Genomic DNA, 27,047 nt, shown 5'->3' with positions numbered 1-27,047 from the left:
AAAGATATTTATACTGTATATAATATCACACGTATGTAAACTATGGGTTTAGCTAAAATAACTCACTTGTGATCTTGAATAGATACCAGCCTAAATCTCTGGTGGTGAATAGCCGTATACATTAACCCAACATGACACAGAGCCTTCCAACCCCAATTCTACATCAATATGAAGCTTCCATTAGGAGCCTCTTACCCCAGCAGAGAGATAAGAGGAGAAAAGGGCTATTTATGACATATCTACTGCTTTAATGGGTCATTATTATCAGGAAAAAATCCAAAAAGAACCACAAAACCTCAAGCTCCTCATGCAGTTTAATGGAAAGAGGCCTATAGGCAGGTGTGAGGTCATACTTTCCTAACTGTTAAATTTGATAGAACTCTGTGTCTCTTATTTCTAAACTCTATGAAAACTTTGAATATATCAATGAGAAAAATTACCTGTTCTAATGAATCACAAGACTGATGGACATGTTAAAAAATTCTAGAAAACAAAAAGGATTTTTGCTTAATAGCTTGTCTGCTGAACATAACCCTCTTTTGACTTTACCACAAGGTTATATCTCCGTGGATGCAACCTCTATTACAACCTGAATAACTGATAACACTGCCATGATCTCTGTCCAGTTTCTGACAATTTTATGGTAAACAAGTTTCTTGTGTTGTTGCTGGTAAGGCTGTGTAAGTTCTTTCAAGGACTCAAGTCAGTGGTCAGTTGATCAGTGACCTGTCTGAGCTGCTGAGGTATTATTTAATGGTAGTTGATATTAGATGGCTTTTTTAAAATATTAAATACAAAAAGTTTCTTTTTGTGTGTGTGTGTGTGTGTGCATGAACATGTCCTAGTTGTATTTTCCAGAGGTTTTCTTGTGTTTATTACTATGCAATTTAATTCAAGTCACAAAAAGATTAGTATGTAAATTATATAATTACTTTAGAAGCAAAATGAACAACAATGAAAAATATTATCTTGTTACATTTCTTCTGGAAAATGAAAGGATGTTAGCATAGACTACCTCTAATCATAATAATTACCATATCTATGTGAGGAAAAGTTAGTAGTTCTTTTTTCATCTAGTTATCATCTGAAAATTTTTATCTCACTCCGTTTACATTTGAAAGAATTTTGAGTTAAGGGAAAAATGTTCTCTTCTAATTCTTCATTGTAAATAAACAAGGAATGAAAATACTATACTTTTAGTGAAACTGAATCTAGTTAGTTTACTCAGTAAATCAGTATAAAACATAAAATTTTAAGTTACACCATCTATCTAAATACATTGGAATGCCTTTGATAGAATTAATGTAAGAAGTTTCAATATAAAAAACTTGCTAGTCACTAGGAATTTAGTCTACAATGATAGATTCCAGTGTAGATGGACAGCCAAGGGATCAAATACACTAACTATAGTCTTTTAGCTGTCAAAACACTCACATATGTTCATATTTGCTGAGGCAGAAATAATGGCTTACAGTCTTTAATCAGTATTGGAATTAGTTTGCATATGCATTTTAGAAAACTGACTTCAATGACAGCATTTAATGTTTTCTTATTTGTAAAATTCAGGAACTGATAGTTTAAGATGTTCCATTCTGATAGATTCTTCCCTCTGATGCCTTATTATAGGTGAATTACAGTGCAACTGAATCACAGTTTCATTATTTGCACAGGCATTTTGGCCCGAAACAAGATTTTATTATCTACAAAGCATAAAAATACCCAGGACTGCAAAGAATTAATTTAGAGAACCTAAGCATATTGCACAGAACATAAAGTTGACCTTTACCGTCTACAGCTTTTGGAATGGAGTGGGATGTGGAACACATTGTAGATTTAATGTGGCACAACACTGTCTGCAGAAACTTGGGTGGGACTGTGACTGTCTGCCCATTGCACCCGATGATTGAATCTGCTGTCACCAGCATCCTGATAATAATGAACATTCAGCTTAACGACCGTGATTATGATTATCATAATTGATGTGCAAGTGCAGTGTGTGGGGATCATTACAGCTGAACTGTACAGCAGAGAAACATGCCTTAGTTATAGATAATTTTACTTTTATGCATTGATTGGGATAAAATACACCTTTCAAGTTCAACAGGCCAGCTTTATATAATTTTAGTAAGATTTCTACGTGTATGAATTGATGTTTATGAGCTTCCTGCAAAACATTGATTGTAGCTGTTTGTTTTGAATTGTTTCATTCCATTAATAATGGGAAATAATTAAATAATTAGATGTCTGGTGGAAATCACTTATAGAATATTGCCAGCATTAATGAAATATCAACTTCAGATAATTCTGATTATCATGGTCTTGCCTGGGCTAGGAAACATAGCTCTTGTAATTCACCACCAACAGAATTCTACTTCTGCTGGAGCAATGGAAGCAGGGTTGTAGTCAACACTGGCATTTTCACAGTGTATTGTGTAGCCATTAGAGCAAGCAATAGTTTTTCCATGTATAAATTGTATCAACTTCCATCTTTGTCACCAGAGGCAGAGAATTACAGGCTCAATTCAGCCAGGGTAGGTAAAGGCACAATCAACAGCTTCAGTCAATTTTATTGAACAGTGATTGCCTTCAACTGTGATTGCATGAAGTTGCGGAAGTATTTAATTAAATCATGACACATATAACAGATAAAAATAAGTATGAGTATATATTCCAAGCCAGAATTTATATAAAGAATGTTACAACATAAATATAATGAAAAGTATAGTTTCATTGCTTTACACTAGGTATAAATTTGGCTCTTCGTCCAAGAAGTGACAGATTTTCAATCTGGGTTAATAGAGAAAACAGAAAAATTCTTGTAGTGGGAGAAAGAGATTTTGTGTGTTTGAAAATTAGTTTTATCTCTTGTAAGACATAAATGCCAACACATAAAACAGTCATGTCTAGTGGATGATGTCATTATGAGATAGATTTTTGATACACTATTTCTTCTTTCCCATCCCTGTCTATACTGAAATTTACTTAAATTTCACCTTAACTCCATTTTTCTAACCTTGAAGTGATTTGACTTGAGATCATAAGTGTGATCTGTGTGAAGTTTTAAATTCTTTCTTGCTCAGACTGTGACTTCATTTCTATCGAAGGAATTTGCTTGTTTTCATTTTAATTAGAAAAAAAGATTATCCAAGAACATTTTCTAGTATGGTGTGATACTGGCTAATGAATGTGCATCTGAACTGTCAGCTTTATTACCTTTTAAAACTTTAAAGGCCATATTTACCAGTGTGTTTTGTGACAGAAGTTACTATGTACATGAGAAGTGCTAGCACATTTTTGGAATATCAGATTCCTAGCTCCCCAACCAACCTCAGTGTCTTTTCCTAGGCAATACAGATCTCACACAATGTGGCAGCCAGAAGGGAATTATTAGATGGGCTGTAAGAGTTTGCTTGTTCCAATACTGGTTTCCTCATGAGCCATGGCAGGGATAATAAGGGTCGTTGCCAAAGTGGAATGCACTGCAGTGACCCCCAACCCACGACATGGCTCCTGTATGGTTATTACTGCTGGCATAACTTGATGTATCTATTCAGATGCTCCAAGTGGACCCTTAGTTTGAGTTAGCAACTATCTGCTTCCAACAAAACACTGCTTTCTCTCACTGTTTTTTTTTTTTTTTTTGGTATCCTGAGTTCTGAACCAAAATAAATCATTTAAATACAAGGATCTGGTCCTATAACAATATATACTGTACTGTTCATGAAAAGTCTGTCTGTTCTATCCTGTAACATATATTTTTCTGCTCTCAGAAGAATCACTTGGAGTCAGAATGCTGCTATAAATAGTGTTTACTTTCCTCCACATAGGTTGATTCCCTCAACAGCATTACTCTTTAGAGCTGTGAGCTCCATGGAGCTCAGGTGTCTGGCTCCCTGATTAGATAGTACTGAAAAAGAGCAGTGTTGCCCAGTTTAATACCACAGAAGAACTTAATAGGCAGGTGGTCTCTGAAACTGGGTAACAAAAAGTATCTTAAAGTAACTTTTGCAACTTCTACTTCTGATTGCTTTCTCTTTTTAATTTTTTCTTTTTTGGCAAATGTCATAATGTACTGTTGAGAAGAAAAGGTATTGAGGAAAGCAGGAGTGTGCCATGTCCAAAAATGGGAACACCAGAAATTACCTCTCATGCACAGGACTAGAATGAAGTCTCTCTTATTATAAGATGCACCCATTTCATTTTCCAGGAAAGCAAATGACAATTCCTACTTCTGACAGTTTTCATAATGATCTTTCCAGATTCCTTGTGATTGTGACTTATTTACAGAATTACACTTTGTTATGAAGATCACTTTCAGTGCTCTCACTGGAAAGGTTCTGAGTTGTAGATTGTTTCCTTTGAGAAATCCTTAAGGTCACCACTGTTGGGTTGCTTTTGAAAAATGCAATTCTTGATATACAATTATTAATTAACTATCACTGAGCTTTCAAATTATTTTCTTGGTTGTAGAAAGATGGTAAACACTGTGAAGCAAATCAAATATGCAAAATGTACCCTTGGCTAATGTTCAACTAAATGCAGAGAAGAATCTGTGCATAACTGGAAGGCTGAAAAAACTTTCTAGTGGTTACTGATGAGTCACAGGGTCTGATTTTGAAGTAATGTTACAAAGTAGTATCTGAGAAGAGTCAAACCATTCAGTTATTTGCATAAGATATACTGTCACCTCTAGTCTAATCAAATCCATGCTAGTGGTTATTTGTAAGCGTTTGTGGGCAACTAGTTGAGTATTTTATAAAACTTGATTTTCAGTTCTGTAATTTCTCAGTGGGAAAATGCTTGATGATGATCCAAGGCTTTGAAGAAAAAATTGATTCGAAGGGGAAAATTAGATGGCACTTATTGTACTGTCTAACTAGCAATCCTCTGTCATTTGTCTGTTGGATGATAAATGTATTGCTTTGCCTACCTTCCTCATTTAATAATGTAACTTGCATCTTAGTGGTATAAAAGAAAACCTTGCTTTTTTAGTAAGAGTTAACTTTAACCAGTATTTCTGTGAGTGAGATGTATGTATGATTAAGCTTTCTGAATAATTCCCATTGTACACATTGCTTAAACATTTTAAAGCCTCTTATTTAATCAAAAACACTTTAGAAATAGAGTATCTTGCCCAATTCCTTCAATATGTGCTTAGTGTGCATTACAGTAATTTGTGGAACAGCTTTAAAATTGCAAAACAATCAGCTAATCTAGAAACAGTAGATGCTGGAGTTACACCTAATTTGTTTATATTGGTTTTAGGCGTTGACTATTTGGATATGATTTTGTTTGTTGGAATTCAAAATCCATACACTAAACTGGGAAATCCATGGCCTCGCCTTTTCGTATCAGTTTTGGATAGACTGTTCAGTATTCTTGGAATTAAGTAGATTTTTTTATGTGTGTGCCAAACATAATGTATTTCAACTCAATTCAATTTGCCACAGTATTGAATTAAAAAGGCTGTATTTTGAAGTTACTTAAAATTCTTTATGGAACTTATCTGCAAAAGCAAGCTACTTATTATTTGATAATACTCACCGAGACCTTGTTTGTGCTTGTTAAATAGAGTTGAAATTAAAGTAACCAAAAGCTTTTCACAATCCTCTGAGAATTATGTGGGCCATACAACTGTTGAAAACTGCAGGTTTGAGAGCTGGTCCTCAGCCCTAGCGTAACTGAGATATATCCATGGACCTGGGCAAATTAGCATGAGATAAGGATCCGACCCATAATGAATATAATCAATATGTAAATTCATGCCATTCAGACAGAATGTTCTAGGAAAAATGGTGTTACCTATTTTCTCAGAAAGGTAGACCTTTAAAATCTCATCTTTAAATGTACATTGCTGGTGAGTTTGAAAAATTGAGGTCTAAGATGAGAGACACATATTTTGATGACTTTCTTGCAACAGGTTCACATAGGACTGCAGACTGTTGCATCTTGAAATGATGTCTGAATTAGAGATTTTGCTACACTGACTCATTATGATTGTATAGTTTTATAATTTAAATGCCAATAACACCTACAGATGTTCTAAGACATTATGCCAGGTATGAGTCCAGGTTGAAAGAAAGTCTGTAAGTTTGTGGGATTTTGTTTGTTTTGATGCTCTCTCCAGAGAACAAAAGTGCATTATTCTCAGAGCAGTAGGACTTCAGTGCATAAAAATGGATTTTAGAGTAACCTGCATTCCTTGAACAGGAAAAACCACAGTAAAAGCTTTGTGCAGTTATGTTGGAATGAATGATACATGGAAAGTAGTACAGACTGCTTGTTGTCTTAATGGTTTGATGTAAGATTCTACTGCTTCTTTCTTCAAAATTTATATTATGAATCAATTCTGGACTAATTTGCCTTATTTTAAATCATGGTATGATATCCACTTTGGAATACACTTTTGTGTTTATTCATGTAATGCAATGAAGAGCTGGTTTCAACATGCCCTTTACAAACTCAGGTTAAAAGGATGTTCCACCATGATAAACTGCATTCTTTATTCTCTTAAACTTTTTGTTGATAATACTTGTAGGGAAAGTGAAAGGCATATCCACATGAGGAGTGTTTTTATGAGTAGGTGATTTGCCATGTGTTAATGTTCTAGAATGAAAGTTGTGGAATTATTCAGGACTAACCTTTGCACTTCAAATTCATACTTCACTTCCATATAAACAATGTTACAAGCTTTGATGAGTTAATGTATAGAGGTAACCACACCTGAGGTAGAGGGGTAGGCTACAAAGGCTGAAGCACACAGTACCAGTTTCACAACTGTATTGGTTTTGTTTCTCATAGTGAGATTATTTGAGAAGGAATTTACATTTTGATTGCAATAGTAGAAAGTAATAATATTCCTGACTTGCAGCTTTGAGACATGTCAGGATTTCTCACCTGTAGTCATGTGGAGGAATGGCAGCATGTGTGATAAGTGCTTGTCATTGCCAACCAAACATCCTGCTCTTTTAAAAATAATTCGTTAGGTATGAGAGTCTTAAACTTAGGGGGGAAGAAAGGAAAAAGAGAAACAATAAAAGACATTGCGTATTAACAGGCTTTGTGCACTAATGCAAAGCTGCTTGATTGAGCAGTATAGTGTCAACCATGTCTTTCTTCTCATGCTAAAAGTAATGCACATAGACAGAGTGACAATCAGAGTACAGCCTTCCATCAGCTGTAATTAATCTTTTAGTTAACAAAGACTAGAAAAGCTTCTCATCAGCCTCTTCTGAAGTCTGAGACACCCTGTTTTTTGATGTTTGCATTCTGAGTAAAATTGTCCCCACCAGTTCTAACAAATTGAAACACCAGGCTAATTATGGCAGCTAATGAAGTGTGTGGAATGGTCACAGCTTGTCGTGAAACTGTTCCTTCAGCTCAGATTAGAGTTTCATCAATCACTTTTTTTAACTGATCCAGAATTGCTTCTGCCCAGTGCTTGGCATTTTTAATGCTGTTTCTGTAATTGGTTTTTTCCCCAAAGCTTGGGCTATTTTTTGAAATATTACATTCTCAGGACAGGACTTACAAACTCCAGTTTATAAAAAAACATTTCATTATTGCCTCTATCACCTGATCAAGTGCTAGAAAGCTAATAAAAGAAGCAGAAATATAAAATTTGATATACTGCTTTTAATCCAGCTAAAGGTAGCAATAAAGCATATACACATATATGTATATGAATCATTATTACTGTGGGCTGGATGTACAATGCAATCTCCTGAGACATGGTTTGTGGACTGGATGGTTCAAATCCCACTGAAAGACCAAAATGAAATGAATGACTTCGTCGTAGCTTATTTCCTAGTGGATTGTGGTCCTCCATATATCACTCAAAGAGTTTGGCATGATTTGTAGTTTTTGCAGATGCCCAAGCCTTTGGCAAAAGAAAGACCAAAATGTGTTGCTATTTAAAGAATTTCCACACTTCAGTTCAAATCTGAAGTCATCAGAGAAGTATAGTAAACTTTACAGTATAACTTATATTGCTACTACACTGAAATGAATAAATTAGCATATAAAACATTGTAAAAATTCCCAGTTCCTCTTAATTTATAAGATATAATCATACTCAGCTATACATTGAAAGTTCTGTATGGACATTAAAGGCATAGATGTTAAAGTCTCAGGCTAAATTCTTTCCTCAGCGTGGCCAGCAGAGTGTTGGATCTAGTTCAGAATTATCCAGCTGAAAAATGAAACAAACTTTTGCTTATGCACAACCACAAACTATCGCTGCACAAGTTGTTGCATTTAATATATAAGTAACATGTATTCATATCAGAACCAATGCAGCATGGTTTTAGTTTTTTAATTGCTCAGCAATCTATTTTTTAAATTTGTGCTAATAAGTGTAACCTATATATTTTTTTTTCTGAAGAATGTTGAATCAGTAACAATGTTTGGCTATAAATACCAGCTGTTCTTCTCCCCAAAGCTTCTAATCAGCAAGTTTATCAGAACTAACTTCGTGCCAATGCCAAAACAAATCTGTGGCACCTGAGTGAGTAATCACTGTAGCTGATGCTATTCCTGAACTGTATCAAAGAACTGGTGGATTTAGACAGAAGAAAAAGTGCCACTGAAAACATGACACATAAAGAAGATATGATATCATATATGAGTAAATACAGACAGAAAAAATAGCAATAGGTATTAGTCTAAAACTTTTGTTCCCATTTTATTGATTAATGAGAACTTTTGTAAACACTGTATGGGAGATGAGTAGTTTCTCTAGTGTTAGCCCATCTGCAAAGTAAAATGCCTGCAAAATGAGGAAATATTAGTGTTTGATAATTTCTGTCTCTTCTGAAGGTAGCTTGTATTTCTGGAGGAGGAAAGCTGGTTTTCTCTTTAGCTTTCATCAGTGCTAGGACACATTGCTGACTCATGTTTAGCCAGTTGCCCACAAGGACCAGTAGCTCCTCTTCTGCAGAGCTGCTGTCCAGCCTGTCAGCCTCCAGCCTGCTTTTCTCTAGAATGAGTCTGTGCCAGGTGAAGGTGTCCACCATGTGTTTTGTAAGGTTCTGTCAGGCTATTCCTCCAGCCTGTCTGCATCACTCTGAGTGACAGACCTCCAGTGTCTCCATGGTAACCATTACTTTGGTGTAATCCAGGAGCCTGAGGAGAGTGCATTCCATCTCCACCTCCAGCTCACTGAGGAAGATATTAACATAGGCCCCAAGACAGCACCTGAGGAAATATGTTGGCACTCAGGTTCCAGTTGAGGAGGAGACATTCTTTGTTACCCTTTGAACCTGAGACTCCAGGCAGCCATTACATCTATTAGTCTGCACATCTAGACTATAATTTACCAGCTTGGTTAAAAGGATTCTCTGGGAGATTGTGTTGAAAGCCTTGTTAAAGCTCAGCCAGACAGTATCATCCACTGTTCTCCTTTGATCTGCATATCTAGTAATTTCATCACAGAAATCAATCAGGTTAGAAAGTGTCATCCAGAACCATGTGAAACCAGATGAAGTCTATCTGGAGTACTGGTTTTGCTATGTATCAGAAGCCAAATAAGATAAAAAAATTCTTTCACTTGAGGATTTCAGCTCAGAATTTTTCCTCCTTAACACTGGTGGCATGATTTTGGCAAGTTACAGAGAGTTGCAACTTGATCTTGGCAGGTTAAATATTTTCTGGCTTTAGTCTAGCAGGTTAAAAGTGGTTCTGAGCTTTTCTTGGCAGTGAGCACTTGGCACTGGCTTATTTTCAGCTGGAAAGAGAATGTAGTAGTTTAACAGATTAGACAATGAAGGGGGCAGCTTACAAATGGCCTAAGTCAAGATATTTATCCCTAAGTGCAGTAGTTTCTAATGCAAGTCCTCTTGCTAGCGGAGTGTGTTTGATGGACAGGACAAGAAGCTGGCTTAAAAATACTGTCATAAAAAATATATAATTTACTTTTTTTTCATCAGATGCTTTTTAACTCTGTGGTTTTTTTGTACACAGGAATGTGTGTTAGGCTCCACCTCAGATTTAATGACTTCTTTAAAGGCCTATATATTTCTCATTAGAGTGTTTTTGTTCTTGACAATGTTATTTGTAAATCTTAAATAGATTAAGAGGACCTTCTACTCCCCTATTCACAGATATTTTGTTAAAATACACTGTAAGACGTAGATATTTGCATGACAATAGCAAAAATACACCTCTTGGGATTCTGAATACTTACTGAGCTATTTCAACTGCACATTTGTTTTTTAGCCCAGATTCAGTAAAGTTCAAGGGTATCCAAGTATGAAATAGCTCGCAGAGAAATTCACATTGGTTTCTTAATTTAATTTACTTGTAAAAAAAAGGCTACATAGTGAAAAAATAGAGTACTATCTTTGGCAATTTTGGTTCATATACAGACATTCAGAATAGAATTTGGTCAATGTTATTTCATAACATTCCCTAAAGTATGGTAGAGCATGCACTGTAACTTTGTGCAGGAAACTATGCTTGTTATGTTGATACTGACTCTGAACAGGTCTCAAAGTACCTGGAAAGTGTCTACATCAAGGCAACTCATTCTTCTTCTGTAGGTTAGCTTTATACACTTAAAGAAATTAATTAACTGAACAGTTATTTATAAGGGAGACTGCATTACTTTCTAAAGCATTGCAAAGCTAGTCCATGTTTGAGAGGAAGGACCAGACAGTGCCTTGCCTTGCAGATCATTAATGAATGGAATAAATGAACACAGAGGATACAGCTGGGAATTCCACCCTTCCTTTCCCTTGGGCAGCCACAATGACTGCAGGGTACTAAGTAAATTTAACAAATGCAAATTTGGACCACAAATCTTCATTGCTGGTTATATTACACACGACAAAAAGAACAGCCTAGTTTCAGATCCCAGGTTAATTTTACAGAGGCAATACTTACAGGAAAAAATAATTTACTGGACCAAGTCCTTCCCCTTTTTTTCTTTTGTCCTTCCTTGCACAAAACTTCCATCGAAGCCCAGAGATAATTTGCTTGTGAGAAAGGACATTAAGGGTTGACACATTTGTAATCCTTAATGAACATGGCTATCACAGAATATCTTACTTGTTTAGGAATACTTGTGCTTTCCTTGTACAGTGGCTGAAACTATTGCAATTTGAAGAGCATCATTATTTTCTGTCATGTCATAACTTAATTTGGGCAGCTATGAAAGGGGATACGCTTTGGTTCCTTTCCCCAAACTGCTTCTAACCATGCAGGAGCTAAAATAGGCTCTTTTCAAGCCTAGAACACGTCCTCTCCTACCTTGCAGAGATGAGGACAAGAAGTTTTAGAGCTTGATTGTCAGTTGCCTCCAACTATCTCCAAAGCACAAATTAGCACAATTTAGCTGCAGAGCTATGAAACTTCAGTGAGCCCAGATGAGTAGCAGAACACTCCTTTCTCCAATACTCCAGAAAGGGAGGAATGGAGTTATAATTTCCATGTTTGGCTGCCCCAAGGGAGCACACGTGGCTGTGCTGCTTGTACTTGACACATCACAGAGAAAGTATCTAAACCTGTGTGATTATCAAGTCAGTGGTTTTTCAAACTCATAAGCCATCATTAGAAATCTTTCACAATTTCTAGCAAGCGCTGTTTAAGTTTGGCTTCCTCATTTTTAATTCATAAAAAATAAAACATGTAAGAGTCAGTGATAGTTATAAATATCCATGAAAAATTAAGTGCAAAAATAATGAAATGTTTGTTACATAAATTAAGTAGCAATTAATGTTTTCTCTTTCTGCTTGGAAGATAGGATATTAAAATAGTGTTGTTAAATTTCCTACTGTGAACATCATTTCCTGATTCTTTTTTACAACATATTATCATAATATCAATAAAAGACTAAAACTAACAAATAGAAACTTGCCTGATATAAGCGTAACACAGAAGGTTATAAAGTTGCCTTTTATGACAGCTATACAATATCATTTTATTTTAAGATCAAATAGCAAGTTGATTCAAAGGGTAAGACTTACAAAGTCATTAAAGCAAGTAGAAAATTGCCTTTTACCATAGTCACCCAGTCTTTTTAAATCAAAGAGTTTTATTGTTGGTGGTGATGTTTGCATTTGCAGAAGGTAATTAGGGAATGAGTTAGGCATCACACTCAGAGCCCTCAAGCTTGTCAATAAGAACCATAAAACTTCACTTGAAAAAAGAAAAGTCAGTTTAGAAGGCAAATTGCAGAGGCTACAGGGAAACAGGATCATAACACTTTCAGTCAGTTTGACCTCTGCTGTGTCTATCCACAATATGAAGAAACTTATGCATGCTTCCATGAAAACTTTATTGCTCCTACCAGAAAGAACAAAATGTAGAGATTTTCATACTGGGGGCAGTAGTAGACAGTTGAAGGAGGAGGCAGAGGTTAGTTCTTCCTTCTCCTCCTCTCCATCGTGTTGGTAAGCTGAATAGGGAAAGGTGCAATTCTACTCCCTCCATCACAGCAGTGGTCACTTGTCAGCTGTGGGGCGGGGAGCTCTGATGAGGCATGCTTTTCCCTGGGAGTCAATACCTCTGTGCTGACACAGTGAGATCCAGTCCCCAAGGCATGATCCAGGCTTTTGTTATTATCTCTTGTGTGAAGGGGCTGGTTGACCAATTGGTTGACACATTAGCTTTTCAATTTTATGGCCTCAAGTCATGGAAGACCTCTTCCTAGATTTTGGGTTTTTTTTCTCCACAGCAGAAAGTAAAATTGGCAGTTTGTGCCCACCAGTCACAGAAACAGAATTGTGCCAAACAACTGTGTCCTGAACTTTATGGCTAATTAGCTGTTTAGGCTGTGCCCAATAAATAGGTTCTGTTGCCCATGGGAAGTAGTGTGAAACCGTTATATTAATGTCCCAGCTCATATCTCTTAGTAAGTCTTATGAGCAGTGCTCCTTAAAGAGACTAAATGTACAATAGGGAATTAAAAATTATAGTACCCCTTTCACTGACTGAAATATTGTAAACTTGTTACACTGGGGCCAGGATTGGTGTCAATGCACTTTGTGTGAAAAGTGCAATAGAAGCATTAGTATTTGACAGCCCTGGTTGAAATAAGTGAAATTAATGGATCTCTTTTCATATACGACAAGGCCATGGCACCCCTTTCATGCTGCTTACAGACAGAGAAAAGTCAATACTTTTTTATTACTTGATGCTGACCTACATTTTGCACTACAAGTGCCAGGCCCACTAATTGGTTTCAGTTGTGAGAAAAGTTTGCCCCAAAGAAACACTGGAGCAGATAAATCAATCTTTTTTAGGGTAGCTTAGTGGGTTTTGAGTACTTGAAATGACATTTGTGTTGTATTGACAGAATGGGTTGTTACACTCATTTTGTCATGTCAGAAGACCCTGTACTAGTTGGAAGTATTGTTAACCAGTATTGATAAATTTGCTGAGAATAAAAGTTAGCTGGATCAACATTTACTTGTCTAACAGCTTGCTGTTTCTGGTTTGCTTCCTTGTTGGAGACCTCTGTGGCTATTAACAGGTCAGGAGGCTTACTGTGACAGCTCAATTTAAAACTTTAATTTTACTATTACAAGCATTAGGATCATAGGAAACTTAAATATGACCACTTAGTGTTAAACAGGTGGGGTTGTGGATGAGAGCTGTGCAGTGACACTTGGCAGTACTGCCTGGTTTCCAAAGGAGCTCTGCACATGGGATTTCTCCCAACTTTGTGGGAAAGCAAGATTGCTCAGTGGCTTACCCTACGCTAAGAACATTCATGCTGCAGGGACACTTGTACAGAATTTCCCACTGCATCCTCTAAGGTCTTGGTGTGTACTATCCACTTGGTGTGGATATTAGTTTCAAAGTATTGTTTCGTGGTTTTACTACTCAGTAGCATGAAGATAGAATTATGATTCCAGCAGCTGTGCTCATTTTTCAGTTATTCCTTCTGCCATTAATTCCTAACAGAATTTACATTCAGAAAAGGTACTCTATAAAGAGAAGAACAGAAGAGGCCTAATGTCTCTATAGGAGCAACAGATACAATTCCAGCGCTTCAAAAGAGTTTTTCTCAGATGCAAATTTTTCATGGATTGGTTTACCTTTTACACAGCACACAGTGCCATGCTTGACATTATGCATTTATACACTGTCTTTAGTATTTTTTGATTGACTCAGAAGAGGAATCACTGCTCTGAATATCTATTGATGGAATGCTTTACATTTCAGAGAATGCTTTTCATTATACAATTTATATTTGAAACTTCTGCACAAGTTGCTTCTACTAACCCATGAAGGAAATCTGTATTTGTACAGCCTAACACAAGTTTATTGCTAGAACAATATATGCTTATTATTCCAAGTTTATCACATGCTAAACAGTTTCATAATTATTGTGGACTTGAGAGATTTGATATGTGAAATTACCCTGAAGTGTGTATGCAGGAGCTGAGAATAGATGGTTATAATAATTCTGTGGCCTTAGAATCTGAGAGTCAGTATGTTACTGCTGTTTCTCTGCTCTTGCTTTGGTCTGAGGCAGCTGACTTTCTACTTCATTAAATTGCCAAGAAGATAGGAATTACCATAGAGTATCTCATTTTTACCTGAATTTTTATATTATGGGATATTGTACAGTACTCTCAAAATTGCTTGGAAAGAAACACTGTTAGTACAAATTTGTTTCTAGAATATCACAGAAGTAATGTTCCAGGGCCTCCAAACCAATCTGAAGGTCTACAAGGTCTTGTTCATTTGCCAACATTTGTACACGATCTGTATTTCTGTAAGTCTGCATAGTCAGATGAAAAATGTCTTTGGAATTTGCTTTAATAACATTCCAAATATAGATTATGTAACCATTTGGCAAGTCTAATCTATGACATCAGAGTGCTGATTGAGACAAATCCTTGATGGCTTTACGCCACCTTTTCTGACTCCATTGTTTTGAACCGATGAGCTCACAAGCTCAAGTATATAATATATTGAAAGGGTCCATAGGTCTTGTGAAGCTCTGTCAGTTGAACTTGAGTCACTTACAATTTACTAGAGTGAAAGGAGTCAAAGCTGGACAAGTTTAAAAAGGAAGTGTTATACCAACTTTGTTTGGGAATTTCAAAGTAGTTCTCAGTGCTGAGAATTACAGGTCTCTGATGCTGAGAGTTATATGGCATGATTTAAAAATGCATTGTGGAAAAATTCCATAAAGCTCAGCTCCGTGCTCCTGTGTAAGAGTGCAAAACTATAGACCGAGCTCACCAATATGTCTGAATCCATATTTGTAAGTCTATTCATTCCAGCTACCAACAGAGTGGACCTGATAGTGAAAATAATTTTGAAGAAGCCTGTTTTTCTCCTCTCACAACCTATGTTCTTCAAAAGGATTATTTACATAACTTCATAGCTTCTATGCTATGTACTAAACAGTGTAAATTCAAGATGATTCCCATCAGAATCAATGAGCAGTACATCACTATGCTTCTCTTCATGTTTTGAGTGGTCATTTCACAATCACATTAGATGGATGTGAGAACCTGGCCTCCAATTCCTTTCACTTTGTGCTGTGAGGTAAATATTGCAAGGCCAGGTGGTGTTTTCAGGCCTTACTTTATCTCTCTGTTAAAATCTGATGAAAATCTTTATCTCCAAATACAGAAAAAATAGAAACAAGATCTGTTTCCCAAAAAGATATTTATATTTTATATGCATTCTATACATTTTTTACCAGTATACATCCTAAACTTCTTTAATTAATGTAACTCTAAAGCCAGCAATGCTTTTATTTTTCCATCAGACTCTGTAATATTTCCTAAATGTGGTCAAACACAACTGTCGTCATCATAATCAGAGCCAGTTGTTTAAATGCTCAGTTGTGAGTATCTAGTGGAATAGTTTTAAATAACAAGATAAACAGTACAGCTGCCAAACCAAAGTAATCTTACACTGAGGGGGCATGTGGCACAAAAAATTTCCTCTTTGTCATTTTGATTTGAGTTTGAAGCTGGACCTGGGCTTAGTTCCAGCTCAAAAACACTGTTCACTTCAAAGGCTCCTAAATGGTCCCAAGGAGCTAATTTTGGCAGCCAATTGCTTTTGTTTGGCCAGAAATCCTAATAGCAAAAGCCGTCTGCTCCAGCAAATGAAGATCTCTGCAATGCTCAGCCTTCCCATTCCTGATTTTATCCTGACAAGGGGGCTGCACAGGTTTCACTGGTTTCCCTGTCTCACCCGAAGTTCACCACTTGTTAAACTGTTCATGATTTGTTAAGGTGTATGTAACTGTCCTGCATGTAAATTAATGAGATACTTTCTGTTTTAAAAATAACAGATACCATGTTCTGCTCTGAATTACTGCTTAATCCGAAATTATTGCTGGATTATCTGCTTGCTTTCTCAGTAACTAGTGCTGGTTTGTTGATTTTTCCATTCCCATGAACAGAATTATTCTGGTTAATTTACTGAATTAAATATAACTAGCTTCGCTTTAGAAGGAAACCATTTGCAGTTGTGTTGGAGGTACTATAATATTTATTATAATAATTATATGAACAAAGTTTCCTATGGTAAGAAGGTGCTTGTGATGCTGAACAGACACTGAAAATTAGAATATTGTGCCATTTTAAAATTTTTATATAAAAATACGCAAACAGGCTGTTTCTGTTGAATAACAAATTGGCCAGTACAAGGCATAGAGAAACACTAAAAAGTAAGTCTTGTGAATCATTTAGGAATGGGATAGTACTCGCTTTCACACCACACACAGTTTATTTAATTTTGAATGTATGTCTACCTTGCTATTTTAGCATTTATGCACCAGAAATTTAGAGGAATCGTAGTAAACGAATTTAAGTATGAGATGTAAGAAATTATATGGTCTCAGCTGGGCAAAGTGCAATGCAGATGAAAGGCATGTGGGCCCAGTCAGTGCATGAAGCTTACTTGAAGTCAGAGGTGCTGGGTTGGTAGAGGTACAGCTGAACTGTGCTCTGTGAAGTAGCTAAATTCAAATTGTCTAGGGAATGATAATCTGTTTCATGTCCTTAAAAAAAAAAAAAAAGTTTTTATTCTCTTTTAAAGAGGAAATGAAGCGTTTCAAATTGGGAAAGGTGTTGAAAAGATAAAACTTTTCGCTTTCTTTAACTCATGGTCTCAGACATTCCATGAAGATGTTTCCATTTCCTCCACTTTCACAGAGCTATTTGTTGGCAATAGAAAAGAGTACAAAGTATTCAGAACACTTCCTAAAAATGAATCATCAGATCCTAGAAAGCTGAGAGTTCATCTGTGGCATGTTACTTTCTAAAAGTAAAAACAATTTGAAAGCAAAGCAAGTATTTTCTATTGTTATACTGTCCTCACTACTTCAGGTTCAAGGAAATAATTTTATTAAGAAGGTTTTAAAACCTTGATCTTAAATACCATGGACTTGCTAATCATTTACCATGAGTATTTATTATTAAATAGACAAATCAGAATATGGTTTAGAACATTTGGTTTTACTTTCCTGTTTGTTGGCTGAATTGATGTTGTACTCTTAAGGCACAGCTTCACTTGTGTTTTCCTTATTCAATTTAGACCTTTAAGCATTTGCGCCTAAAGAATTGAATGGAAGAAACAAGAAATTTACCTTGGGAAAAAACATGGTCAGGAATCACCCTGCTTCTACTAATCAATCAACTAGTACTTAATTAATATATATTAATTTTTAAAAAAATATTTCTTATGGAGCTGTTTTAACACCTCAATTTCAATGTTAACCAGGGTAGAAAAGTTTAAATATAGCAAGGCTATTGTGCTTTCTTTAACCTGCCTGGTTGCCAGGGAGGAGAATAAACTTTTGTAAACCATGATTTGCAAAATATAATTTTTTAGAGCAGGAAATTTCCGCAGTTCTTCTAGTTGCTGAGAGTTTGAAATACATATTTGCTTTCAATTAAATCCATTATTTTGCTCCTCTTCAAAGGAATATTCATATAATTTAAAAAGTGTATTTAATATTCACTATTTTGCATAATTTGCATTCTATCTATATAATGAAATGTAACTAGAAGACAATATTTAGAGCTCTAAAATACCTTAAACAAAAGCCAAACCCACTTAAGCCTAACATAAATTTTTTTGTCTCTTTTCTTTAGGACTTTGAAACACTGTTTTCATCAATTGCTCTCTTCGAAAAGTTTGGAAAAACTTACTCCAGCACTGGGCAAATAGTGTAATTGTCCTGGAGACTAAAATCCATGAGACACAGGAAAAGTAGTCAATAAATGTATTTCAGCAAATACACAGCAGCATGTTGACTAAATGTCCCATAAAATATTCGTTTTGTCATGTATACTGTGTCTGAAGTAATTTTAATTGATTTTGCTTGAACTTTAGGCAGTATGGCTTCCAAGATTTGTCAAAAATGATATTTTTAAAAGATATTATCTTAAATAAATGATTTCTGAAAAAGCTGTATTTTATTTAGTATAAATAATTTAGAATACAAAATCAGAGTCATCAAGTAAAATACTCAGAATCACACTTTTTTTCCCCTCAAAACTATAAATATATCTGGTTCATCATTGTTGTTCATCATCTTCTGTGTTAGGTATCCTTGACTGATCTGTGATTTCAGAAGCACAGGATAGGCATTAAATGGAAGATAACATATTTTAAATCCTGTTAGCATTTTTGTGGGTGAAAGAACTTCAGTTTTGAAAAAAATAAAGTTCTGATAACATATATACCTTATTACTAGGTCAGTTTTTCTATTTCCATTTAATTTTCTTTATCAGTACCTGTGCATTAATTCTTAGTCCTGTGTGCCATGAGTACAAAATCGTGTGATGCTTGGTCAGAACACATTTGATGACACAAAACTTATGCTTGTTTCCTCTGTTCATTGGCAAACAGACCTGCAAAATACTGAGTATCCTCAGAGCCCATCCACTCTTTTTAGTACTATTTTTTAATGTGATTCTGATAGCCCCTATAAATGTGAAGAAAACTTCCATGTCTGTTTGTATGAATAGTTTCTGAACCTGGTTTAGTGGAAGGTGTGTGCCTGCTCATGGCATGGATGTTGGATCTGGATAATCTTGAAGATCCCTTGTAACCCCAGCCATTCTCTCATTCTATAAACTAGGAGTCACAAATTTCCCTCCTATAGGTTTTCACCTGTCAGGCTATGTGAAAAATTTTTACTGCTGCCACACACCAGAGTAAAAGCCCTTCCAATTCCATTCCAGCAGGTTGCAAGGGCAGGCACTGTGCTGTACTGGTATTATTTTTTGTAGTTTGTTATTCTCAAGCTTTAAAAAGTTTATTTTTGTTATGAGAAATTAAGTCTCAGAAGCGGGAAACAGCAACCCCAGCAGCTGAGTTTCCCAGATAAGATTTAATCTCATCCATTGTATCAGAGTGCTTTAGTTGTTCTTGGAAGGGATTGAACATGATACACTTGTGCAAAACTGTTGCTGAATAAAGATGGCACAGTAATTTTTATATGTGAGAGCTATCTATTTGATTGCTTCAGCTTTAAGGTAGTTCATCACAGTAATTCACCCTGTGTTGCCTCTTTAACTTCATACCACAGTTTCCCTTCAGTCCGATTAGAAATGGCAATGCCTTTATCAGATTAATCTTTCCTTTCAGTATCTCTGCCCCCAGGACAAAGCACAGCATCCCATGCAGCCTGTACTGCAGGGTGGTAGTGCTCATGGCTGAGAGGCCAGAGCACAGAGGGAGGTTAAACCCAACACTTCCAATATGAATTGTTTGATACATACACACCTTTCCTCCTTTTGCCAAAAAAAACCCCAAAACTTTTCTGTTTCTAAGCAGATAACCAGAAATGTTCTTACACAAAACCAGGTCTGTTTACTTTATTAGACAAATAAACATCCACAAAGTGAGGTTTGGATTTTGGGCATTTTGTTCAAATTTCATTTCACAGAGAATCCAATATTCTTTATCTGGACTTCAGACAGAATTTGTGTCATTCATGGGCATATAGCATCCAAACTATATTATGTAGCCACAGTATAATCCCAGAGTCCTTTTATTTCTCATTAAGTACATCAAACACTTATTTACATTTATACCAACAACTTGATAATTATTCTAGAGGGACCGTTTTTTTTCCTGTTGTCTTGCTTAAATCAAAATGTTTGCATGTGGCAAACTTACAGTTTCAACTAAAGCCCATTAAAGCTGAAATTTTGATATTTCTGTTCACTGCAGTAATATAATGAACAAGACAGGAAGAATTTTGATGCTATCATTGTGTAACCAACTGCCAGTAAAAATACTGATTGTGTAAGTGGCTTTACTTTACTCCTGTATAAACTTTCTTCCTGATATAGTTTACTTTTCTGTTTTAATCATCAAATTGCTTTTTCTAGTATATTTGACTATTATATTTTTAACATTTTATATACTCTGGGTTTTCCTTATAATTAAAATAATTGTTTTATAGCATGCTATGTGTTTCAGAGAAGACATTTCTGCCTTATAAGAGATGTTAATATTTATTCTCACTGTGCAAAATCTTAACACACAGAATAGCACCAGGAAATAAGGCACTGGAAAATGAGCTGAGCACTCTGAAAATTTGTAAAGGACTCCTGGATCTCGAAGAGTCTGCAAGACTTGTAGCCTGTTAGAAATGTAGTTGCCTATGACATTTAGCAAAACTATCACAGTGGTACCTGAAAATCAAAAAGAATCACTGTGATGGTAAGGAAAATAGACAAATATCAGTCTTCAGAAAAAGAAGACTATATTGAATGTATTTCAGTTAATTGTAGTTGAACAAATGTGACTAGTTGAACATCCATAGCCAAACTATAGCAAAGGACTTGATTGCTGTTCTCTGCAATGACAAAACATTGCCTTCAGCATGCAGCAAGACAAGAATGTTCCTTGATTTTCAGCGGCAGGAAAGTAGTTTTTGTAATTTGAACTGATTTAGTTCATGTGTATAGAGGAGAAAAAAAATTTCTTTTTTTATTTTTCCTACTGCATGTCTGCAGAGGCTTAATAAGACCTTTAGAAAAAAGCCCATACTGGGAAGAGCCCATTCTACCAACTCACTACCATCTCATGATGTGTCACTTAGATATTTTTGTCTTACATACAGAAAGCGTGGAACATAATGCTTTGATGTCACTTATATCTGAGCAATTTTTACAGATCGTAGATCTTGAGAGAGTCAAATAATAATGTTATTTGGTTTCCATCAGATGCACTGGCCTACATTCCAGGTGCTAAGCATTAGAAGTCTCTTTGCACCTCCTTGCTAATGGCCCGTGAATGATCTTTGGATTCAGCCACCTGTGGGAATAGCAGTGCTTGTAGAAGGATGAAAGCAAAGTCATTAAAAGAGAACAGTTATGTGCAAAAATTGGCTCACAACCTGTCTCATCCTGAGAAGCTTCAGGTATATTAGAAAATGTCTGGTAACATCTATTCTTACCAAAAATATTTTCTATTGCTCAGTGGATTGAAGATCCTTCAGTGTTGCTGCCCAATAGTTTTTTTTTTGACCGTTACATAGCTGATGTTGTAAACACAACAAAATCTCTTAATTTAGGCAATTTAAGGACTGCCTTCTGGGCTGATCCAAGATGTTCTCAACACTTTTAAGGGAAAACATTTAGCTTGCAATGCCCTCTAGAGGCAGATTTGCTGTAGCAGTGGTGGTGCCGGCAGACGTGCTCTTCACTTTTCTTTCTTCTTCTAATTTTTTTTTTTTTTTTTTTTTTTTTTTTTTTTTTTTTTTTTTTTTTTTTTTTTTTTTTTAAAAAACCACCCAACTCTTTTTATAGCGACTTTTTTTTTTTTTTTTTTTTTTTTTTGGTAGTAAGCCACATGTCACATTTCTATAGGAGCAAAGATCTAGAAACATTATGGGCTCTGCAAGTGATCTACATGCTTCACTCTGAATTTGCACTGCAGGTGCTTCCAACTGAGATGGGGCCATATTTAAACTGCAAAGCGACATGGTGATGCTTGCAAACAATAATGGATTTTTATACATCAGTGCTTGACATTGAATAACACTCTGAAAATGTCCAAATTAAAAATATTGCTAACAGATTATTGTTATCGCAGAGGATTTATTTGCCACATGCCTTCCATAGATCTGTGTCTCTCAGTTTAATGAATTTAGAAGTTCTGCTTAGTTGAATGAGGTTCTCTGTCTTTTCCTGGCAGCCACGGTCTCCTATACACAGAATAGCAGAGGCTGAAAAGCAAAGGAGGAGCGTAATTCCTTAATATCAAAGTCTGGATTAGTCCCATACTAAAACTGCAACTACTTGTCCCATACTAAATACTGCAACTACAAGGGAGTCACATCCATGTAATCTGAAACAGAATTTGAGCCTTGAAGCTTTTGTCTTCATTCATAAAAGATTTTTTGGGATGAATTTTCCTTCACTGGTTGGCAAAGCTTTCTGGTAGGCCTGGAAAAAGGTCATCAAAGAGGCTCAGGCAATGCTGGCTTGGCTTCATATTCTTCTATCTTTTAATAGTTCAGCTCATTAATGAGAAAATCATCTGGCTGCTGGCACAATCAGATGCAGTCACTTATCAGTACATTGAGTTCAGTTTATAGTACTCCGATTCATATTCATGATCAGAGGATGCAGTGGAGCAATTCATTTGTGCACTGCTGCATTAAGCAATCGCTGCCAAAATATGACATATTGAGAGTTTGCATTAAACTGCTTCCTTTGAGCATCTTTGAGTAAAGAAAATCCCAAGTGCAGAAATCTGTTGAGATAAATCACTCAGCCACTTCAAGAAAAATGTGGAGATTCCATGTATACATCATTTAGTTTAAAAAATCTATTTACTGGTGCTATTGTACATGTGACGTGGTCACATTCTCAAATGCAAGTTTAGATTATTTTGACAGCTAATAACAATTAGTACAAACTAGGTCAGAATTACCCAAAACTGAACCCTGTTTCTTAATTTATTTTGGCTGTCTAATGAAAATGAAGGTTGTTCTTGTTTTTGCTGAAGATACTCAACAGTCTCAAAACCCCAACCTTTTACATTCTGTATGTCATGGTAGAAATAAGGGGCACTTGCAGTCTGGACAAGCTCACAATTACTCAGTTTTTTATGAAGGGACAGTGCTTATAAATTTGAGAGAGATATATCTTGTGTACTGTTGTGAGAAGAAGGTGGGGCCAATTTTAGTCACCTTTTCACTTATTCAAAGTTTGTGGCATGTTATAGTGGTGATTCCTCATCCGCATGCTTCACTTGATTCCATCAGATCATTTTATACTGTCAACTTTTATTAACTTTTCTTCAGATTTAAAAAGTCTGAGCTACTTGGTGGTAAGAAAGAGAGATAGAGAGAGAGAAAGAAAGAGCGAAACAAAGAAAAAGAAAGAAAGAAAACAAAGCAAGCTGTGATCATTCATACATAAGCAAAAGAGGAGCTAAATTTCTTTTGAATGTGCCCTTAATGTAGATTCTCTTGCTCAAGTAGGATTGTGCTTGGTTTTTCCCATTGGTATTTTTACCAAAATCTGGGTCAATGAATCACTGGTAAGAGGAGGAAATGGGCACAGCATGTAAAAAAAAAAAAAAAAAAAATGGGCTGCTCATACTTTTTGTTTTTGCAGCAATAATAATCTCACTCATGCCTAGTAGTCACCTGTGTTTTGGTACTGACCAAACAGTTGCTGACATGGGTCTCTCTTTAGTCCAGAAGGCATTTGCCGGCTTAATTTTTCCTATTTTTCAAATCCATGTCAGATAGGAAAGATTCCTGTGTACCTGCTAGGGATCATTCACCCCCATGGTTTTCTTTCTTTGACCTTTGCTTTTGTCCTCCCACTGGATCCATTTCCCCTGCATCAGAGGATACTTCTACTATATGCTAATAATGGCATAAAAAATGTTCTACAAAAATTAGTTAAAATCAATTGGGAGTAAAAAGCTCAAATTTTTAAAGTATTTGTGTTTACAATATTTCTGTCCCTCTTAAGATCCTGTATCTCCTCCACCACCAAGTGTTGCCATCTGCGGATGAGAGGAGAATTGGTTTGCCATCAGTCTTTTGCTCTAGACAGCAGAGCAAATGGAGTATTCTGAAGCAGTCTGTGTGGCTCTTAAACAAAACCTGGACATTTATTTTGAACAGAAGGGGCTTTCTGACTTCCCCCAGCCTCCTGAAAAAACCTTTGACAGTGCCATAAACATAATCATTATGGAATTATTAGTCTAAATTTGTATCTTAATCCCACTCAGAATATATCAATGCATGTTATGATATACTTTCTAAAATTTAGAATAATCCTAAATCCTACTTAGTCCAGATGATTACTTTTATTTTTCAAGTACCTTAGTTATCTAAGTAAATTAGGCCTGTAGGTGACTTAAATTTAAGTTATAAATTAAGTTAAATGCTGTTAAGTATTGTTCCTTTGCTAAACTGTTAAATTTAAGTTATTAGTCAAGTTTAAGTACTTTTGAGTGCCATTAAGCCTTTAGGCCATATTCCATTTTGTCCTTGCCCTTTCTATCCTTTTGTCACATGCACCTAAACACACCCACACACCCACACCCACACCCACACAGAGTTCTCAGTTTATTTCTGTTTTGACTGACTGGATTTTCTTTGTTGCTTTTTTTCCCTCCGAGTGTCTAAACCATCTCATAAGTAGCAGAGCGAACCTTTGCCAATGAACTCCGTTGTGCTGTTGCTTAATATTAAATCAGGTTTTTACCAATCCCCTCATTGGTGATTCTTTAAATGAGCTCAAACACTCTTTTGTAATACTGGGGCCATACTGGGGACTACTAGGAGCAACTGGGAGTGGTGGGTGTGCACTGGAGGCAGCTGGGATATACTGGGAGTGAAAGAGATTGTACTAGGGGCAACTGGAACCATGCTGGGGCAACTGGGATGATTGGGAATGAACATGCTGAGAGCACCTGGGACATACTGGGAGTTAGGGCTAGGGTTATGGTTTGGTTTAGTGTTACATATATGTGTGTATATATATTTATATCCATACACACTTGTCCAGCTTTCTGCCCATTACATTTTTGCAAGGGTCTGTTATAGGGATAGACATTGCTACAGTTTCTTAAATGTTCATGTGTCTTATTCAGAATAGAGCCTCTTGTTTGCTGCCCCTGTTTCTGATATTAAAAGAAAAGTAATTCAAAGGGAAAAGAGAGTAGGAATTTGAGAGCCATTGCAAAGGAGCAAAGCAAGTAGTGACGGGAAGAAACTGTAGAAACCTACATGTAGACTCAGCTCATGTAGACTCAGCTAGTGACATTTATTGGAAATACTGGGAACACTTTATCCAGGCTTTAAACTGGAAAGTAGAAGATAAAGGACTGCTCTGGGCAATGGTATGAGTCACTGAGTGCTTGGTGCAAGGCAGTAATGCAGTAGTTCTTATTCTATGCACAGTGACTCAAAGCCAGATCTCTGTAGTAAGGAAATCACTGTAAAGTCATGCTGCTCATGAGAAGGCAGGAATTCTGACTGAGAGCACTTTCCATTGCCTGGTACCACAGCTCCTGCAACTTGTTAGTTTGTCACTCGCAGTCTAATGACAGTTGAGGAGGGTGACTGTGACAGACAGCTGTGTCTGTTAGCATCGAGAGAGAGCTTATGTCTGACCTACTTCTGGCAATGATTAACACATTATTTAGCTCGCATTCATTTCTATTCATGGTCATATATCTCACAGCTGTTGCTGAACACCAAGAATTGGGAAAGGCTTTTGATGACTCTCTACAAATGCATCATCAAACGGTGAGATCTGGTCATTTCCAATAACAAGTTATGATTCTTGTTAAAAAATAGGAATACTTGCTCCTGTTGCTCTGAAGGTTTTGTTTCTTCTTAACCACCAGCACATTCTAGAAATGTTAAAACAGTGATGATGTATTTAATTTCTCATGAAAACAGTCAATATGCTTATTTAATTTCTCACAGCTCCTATGTGTTGAGAAGAAATTGATGCCTAAAGAGGCTACCTGGAACAGAGGCTAGACTGTGTTAAAGGAATAAAGTAGGTATTTATTAAAAGGTCTTCAAAGGACACACCCTGGGCAGTACAAGAGCCCAGCTGTGGCTCTACCCAAGATGGATGCAAGATGAACAACCAATCAGGAGTTTTCACACTGTTAGAAGTTTGCTTCATTTACATATTGGGGTTACTTGTCCAATTACAGCTTCAGGTTATGAGTTCCTATTCTCCCAGATTGCTCTCCTCAATTCTCCATTTTTTTATACTTTTTGAGCAAAAAGCTGCAATGGTGCACTTGGTTCTTGGGCTGGAAAAGGATCATTTTGTCTAACTAAACTGTGAAGCGAACTTGCTAACACTTTATATAAAGTTCAGAGTTACATACTAATGCAGTACAGAATCTGGAATATATGAAAGCTAAAACTTAAGGCATGAAAATCACCTAATGATAATAAGTCTAATAATTATCTTTAAGATGTTTGGAAGATTTCCAGTTTTACATATTCTTGTTCAACATTTTATTTTTACAGTGGAAACTGCATGAATTGTACCAAAAGGGACAAGGTACTTTTGCTGCATCAAAATTTAATATATTTACATCTCTGTGATGATAACAAAGAAAAAGTTATAAATCTGTGGCCAACTGGGAGCTAGCAGTGCTGAAATAGTTCTACATGCATGGACTTAAAAATTCATAGCTTTGTTAGGGATAGTATGTGGAAATTCATTTGATGTTCAGTAACAGCCTGGTAGCTGACCACATCTGGACTAGGAGAGTATCTCCACTGACTGAAAATGTTTCTGGCAGGTTTGCTTTATCTATTAGCTAAAAATGCAAAGAAGAACATTGTGCAAGCACAGCCATTTTGTGGGAGGTTTTAGAAGATCTGAGTAGGGGCAGGCCTATGTGAGGAGGGTTTGAACATCAACAATTTGCTTGAATTCAGACAGTATTACAATTTTTGAAAATCTCTCCCTTGATACCACCTTGAGATCCCCACAAATGACAAATGTAAAATCTGGCTCTTTTGAGTATCTTTATTTCTGTTCCCTATAATTTCCTTTCACTTGTTTGGTTCTTCTTCAATAATGATTTCTCTAAATATCAAAAGA

General features: G+C 36.1%; 1 protein-coding gene across 1 annotated transcript in view; it reads left to right on the top strand.

Annotated features, from left to right (window-relative positions):
• SPATA17 (spermatogenesis associated 17) overlaps positions 1-18,190 on the top strand; it is an 84,225-nt gene extending 66,035 nt beyond the window's left edge. The window contains exon 10 of the mRNA XM_041477251.1: positions 18,072-18,190. Within this exon, the coding sequence (XP_041333185.1) occupies positions 18,072-18,152 (81 nt within the window). The 3' untranslated portion in view covers positions 18,153-18,190. The remainder of the gene's footprint in view (positions 1-18,071) is intronic.
• Positions 18,191-27,047: the final 8,857 nt, after the last annotated feature.

The sequence above is a fragment of the Pyrgilauda ruficollis genome, unplaced genomic scaffold, assembly GCF_017590135.1.
Source record: "Pyrgilauda ruficollis isolate IOZ18807 unplaced genomic scaffold, ASM1759013v1 scaffold4, whole genome shotgun sequence".
Classification (NCBI taxonomy): domain Eukaryota; kingdom Metazoa; phylum Chordata; class Aves; order Passeriformes; family Passeridae; genus Pyrgilauda; species Pyrgilauda ruficollis.
The sequence above is the reverse complement of the archived record's forward strand: the minus strand, read 5'-3'. Positions and strand labels throughout refer to the sequence as shown.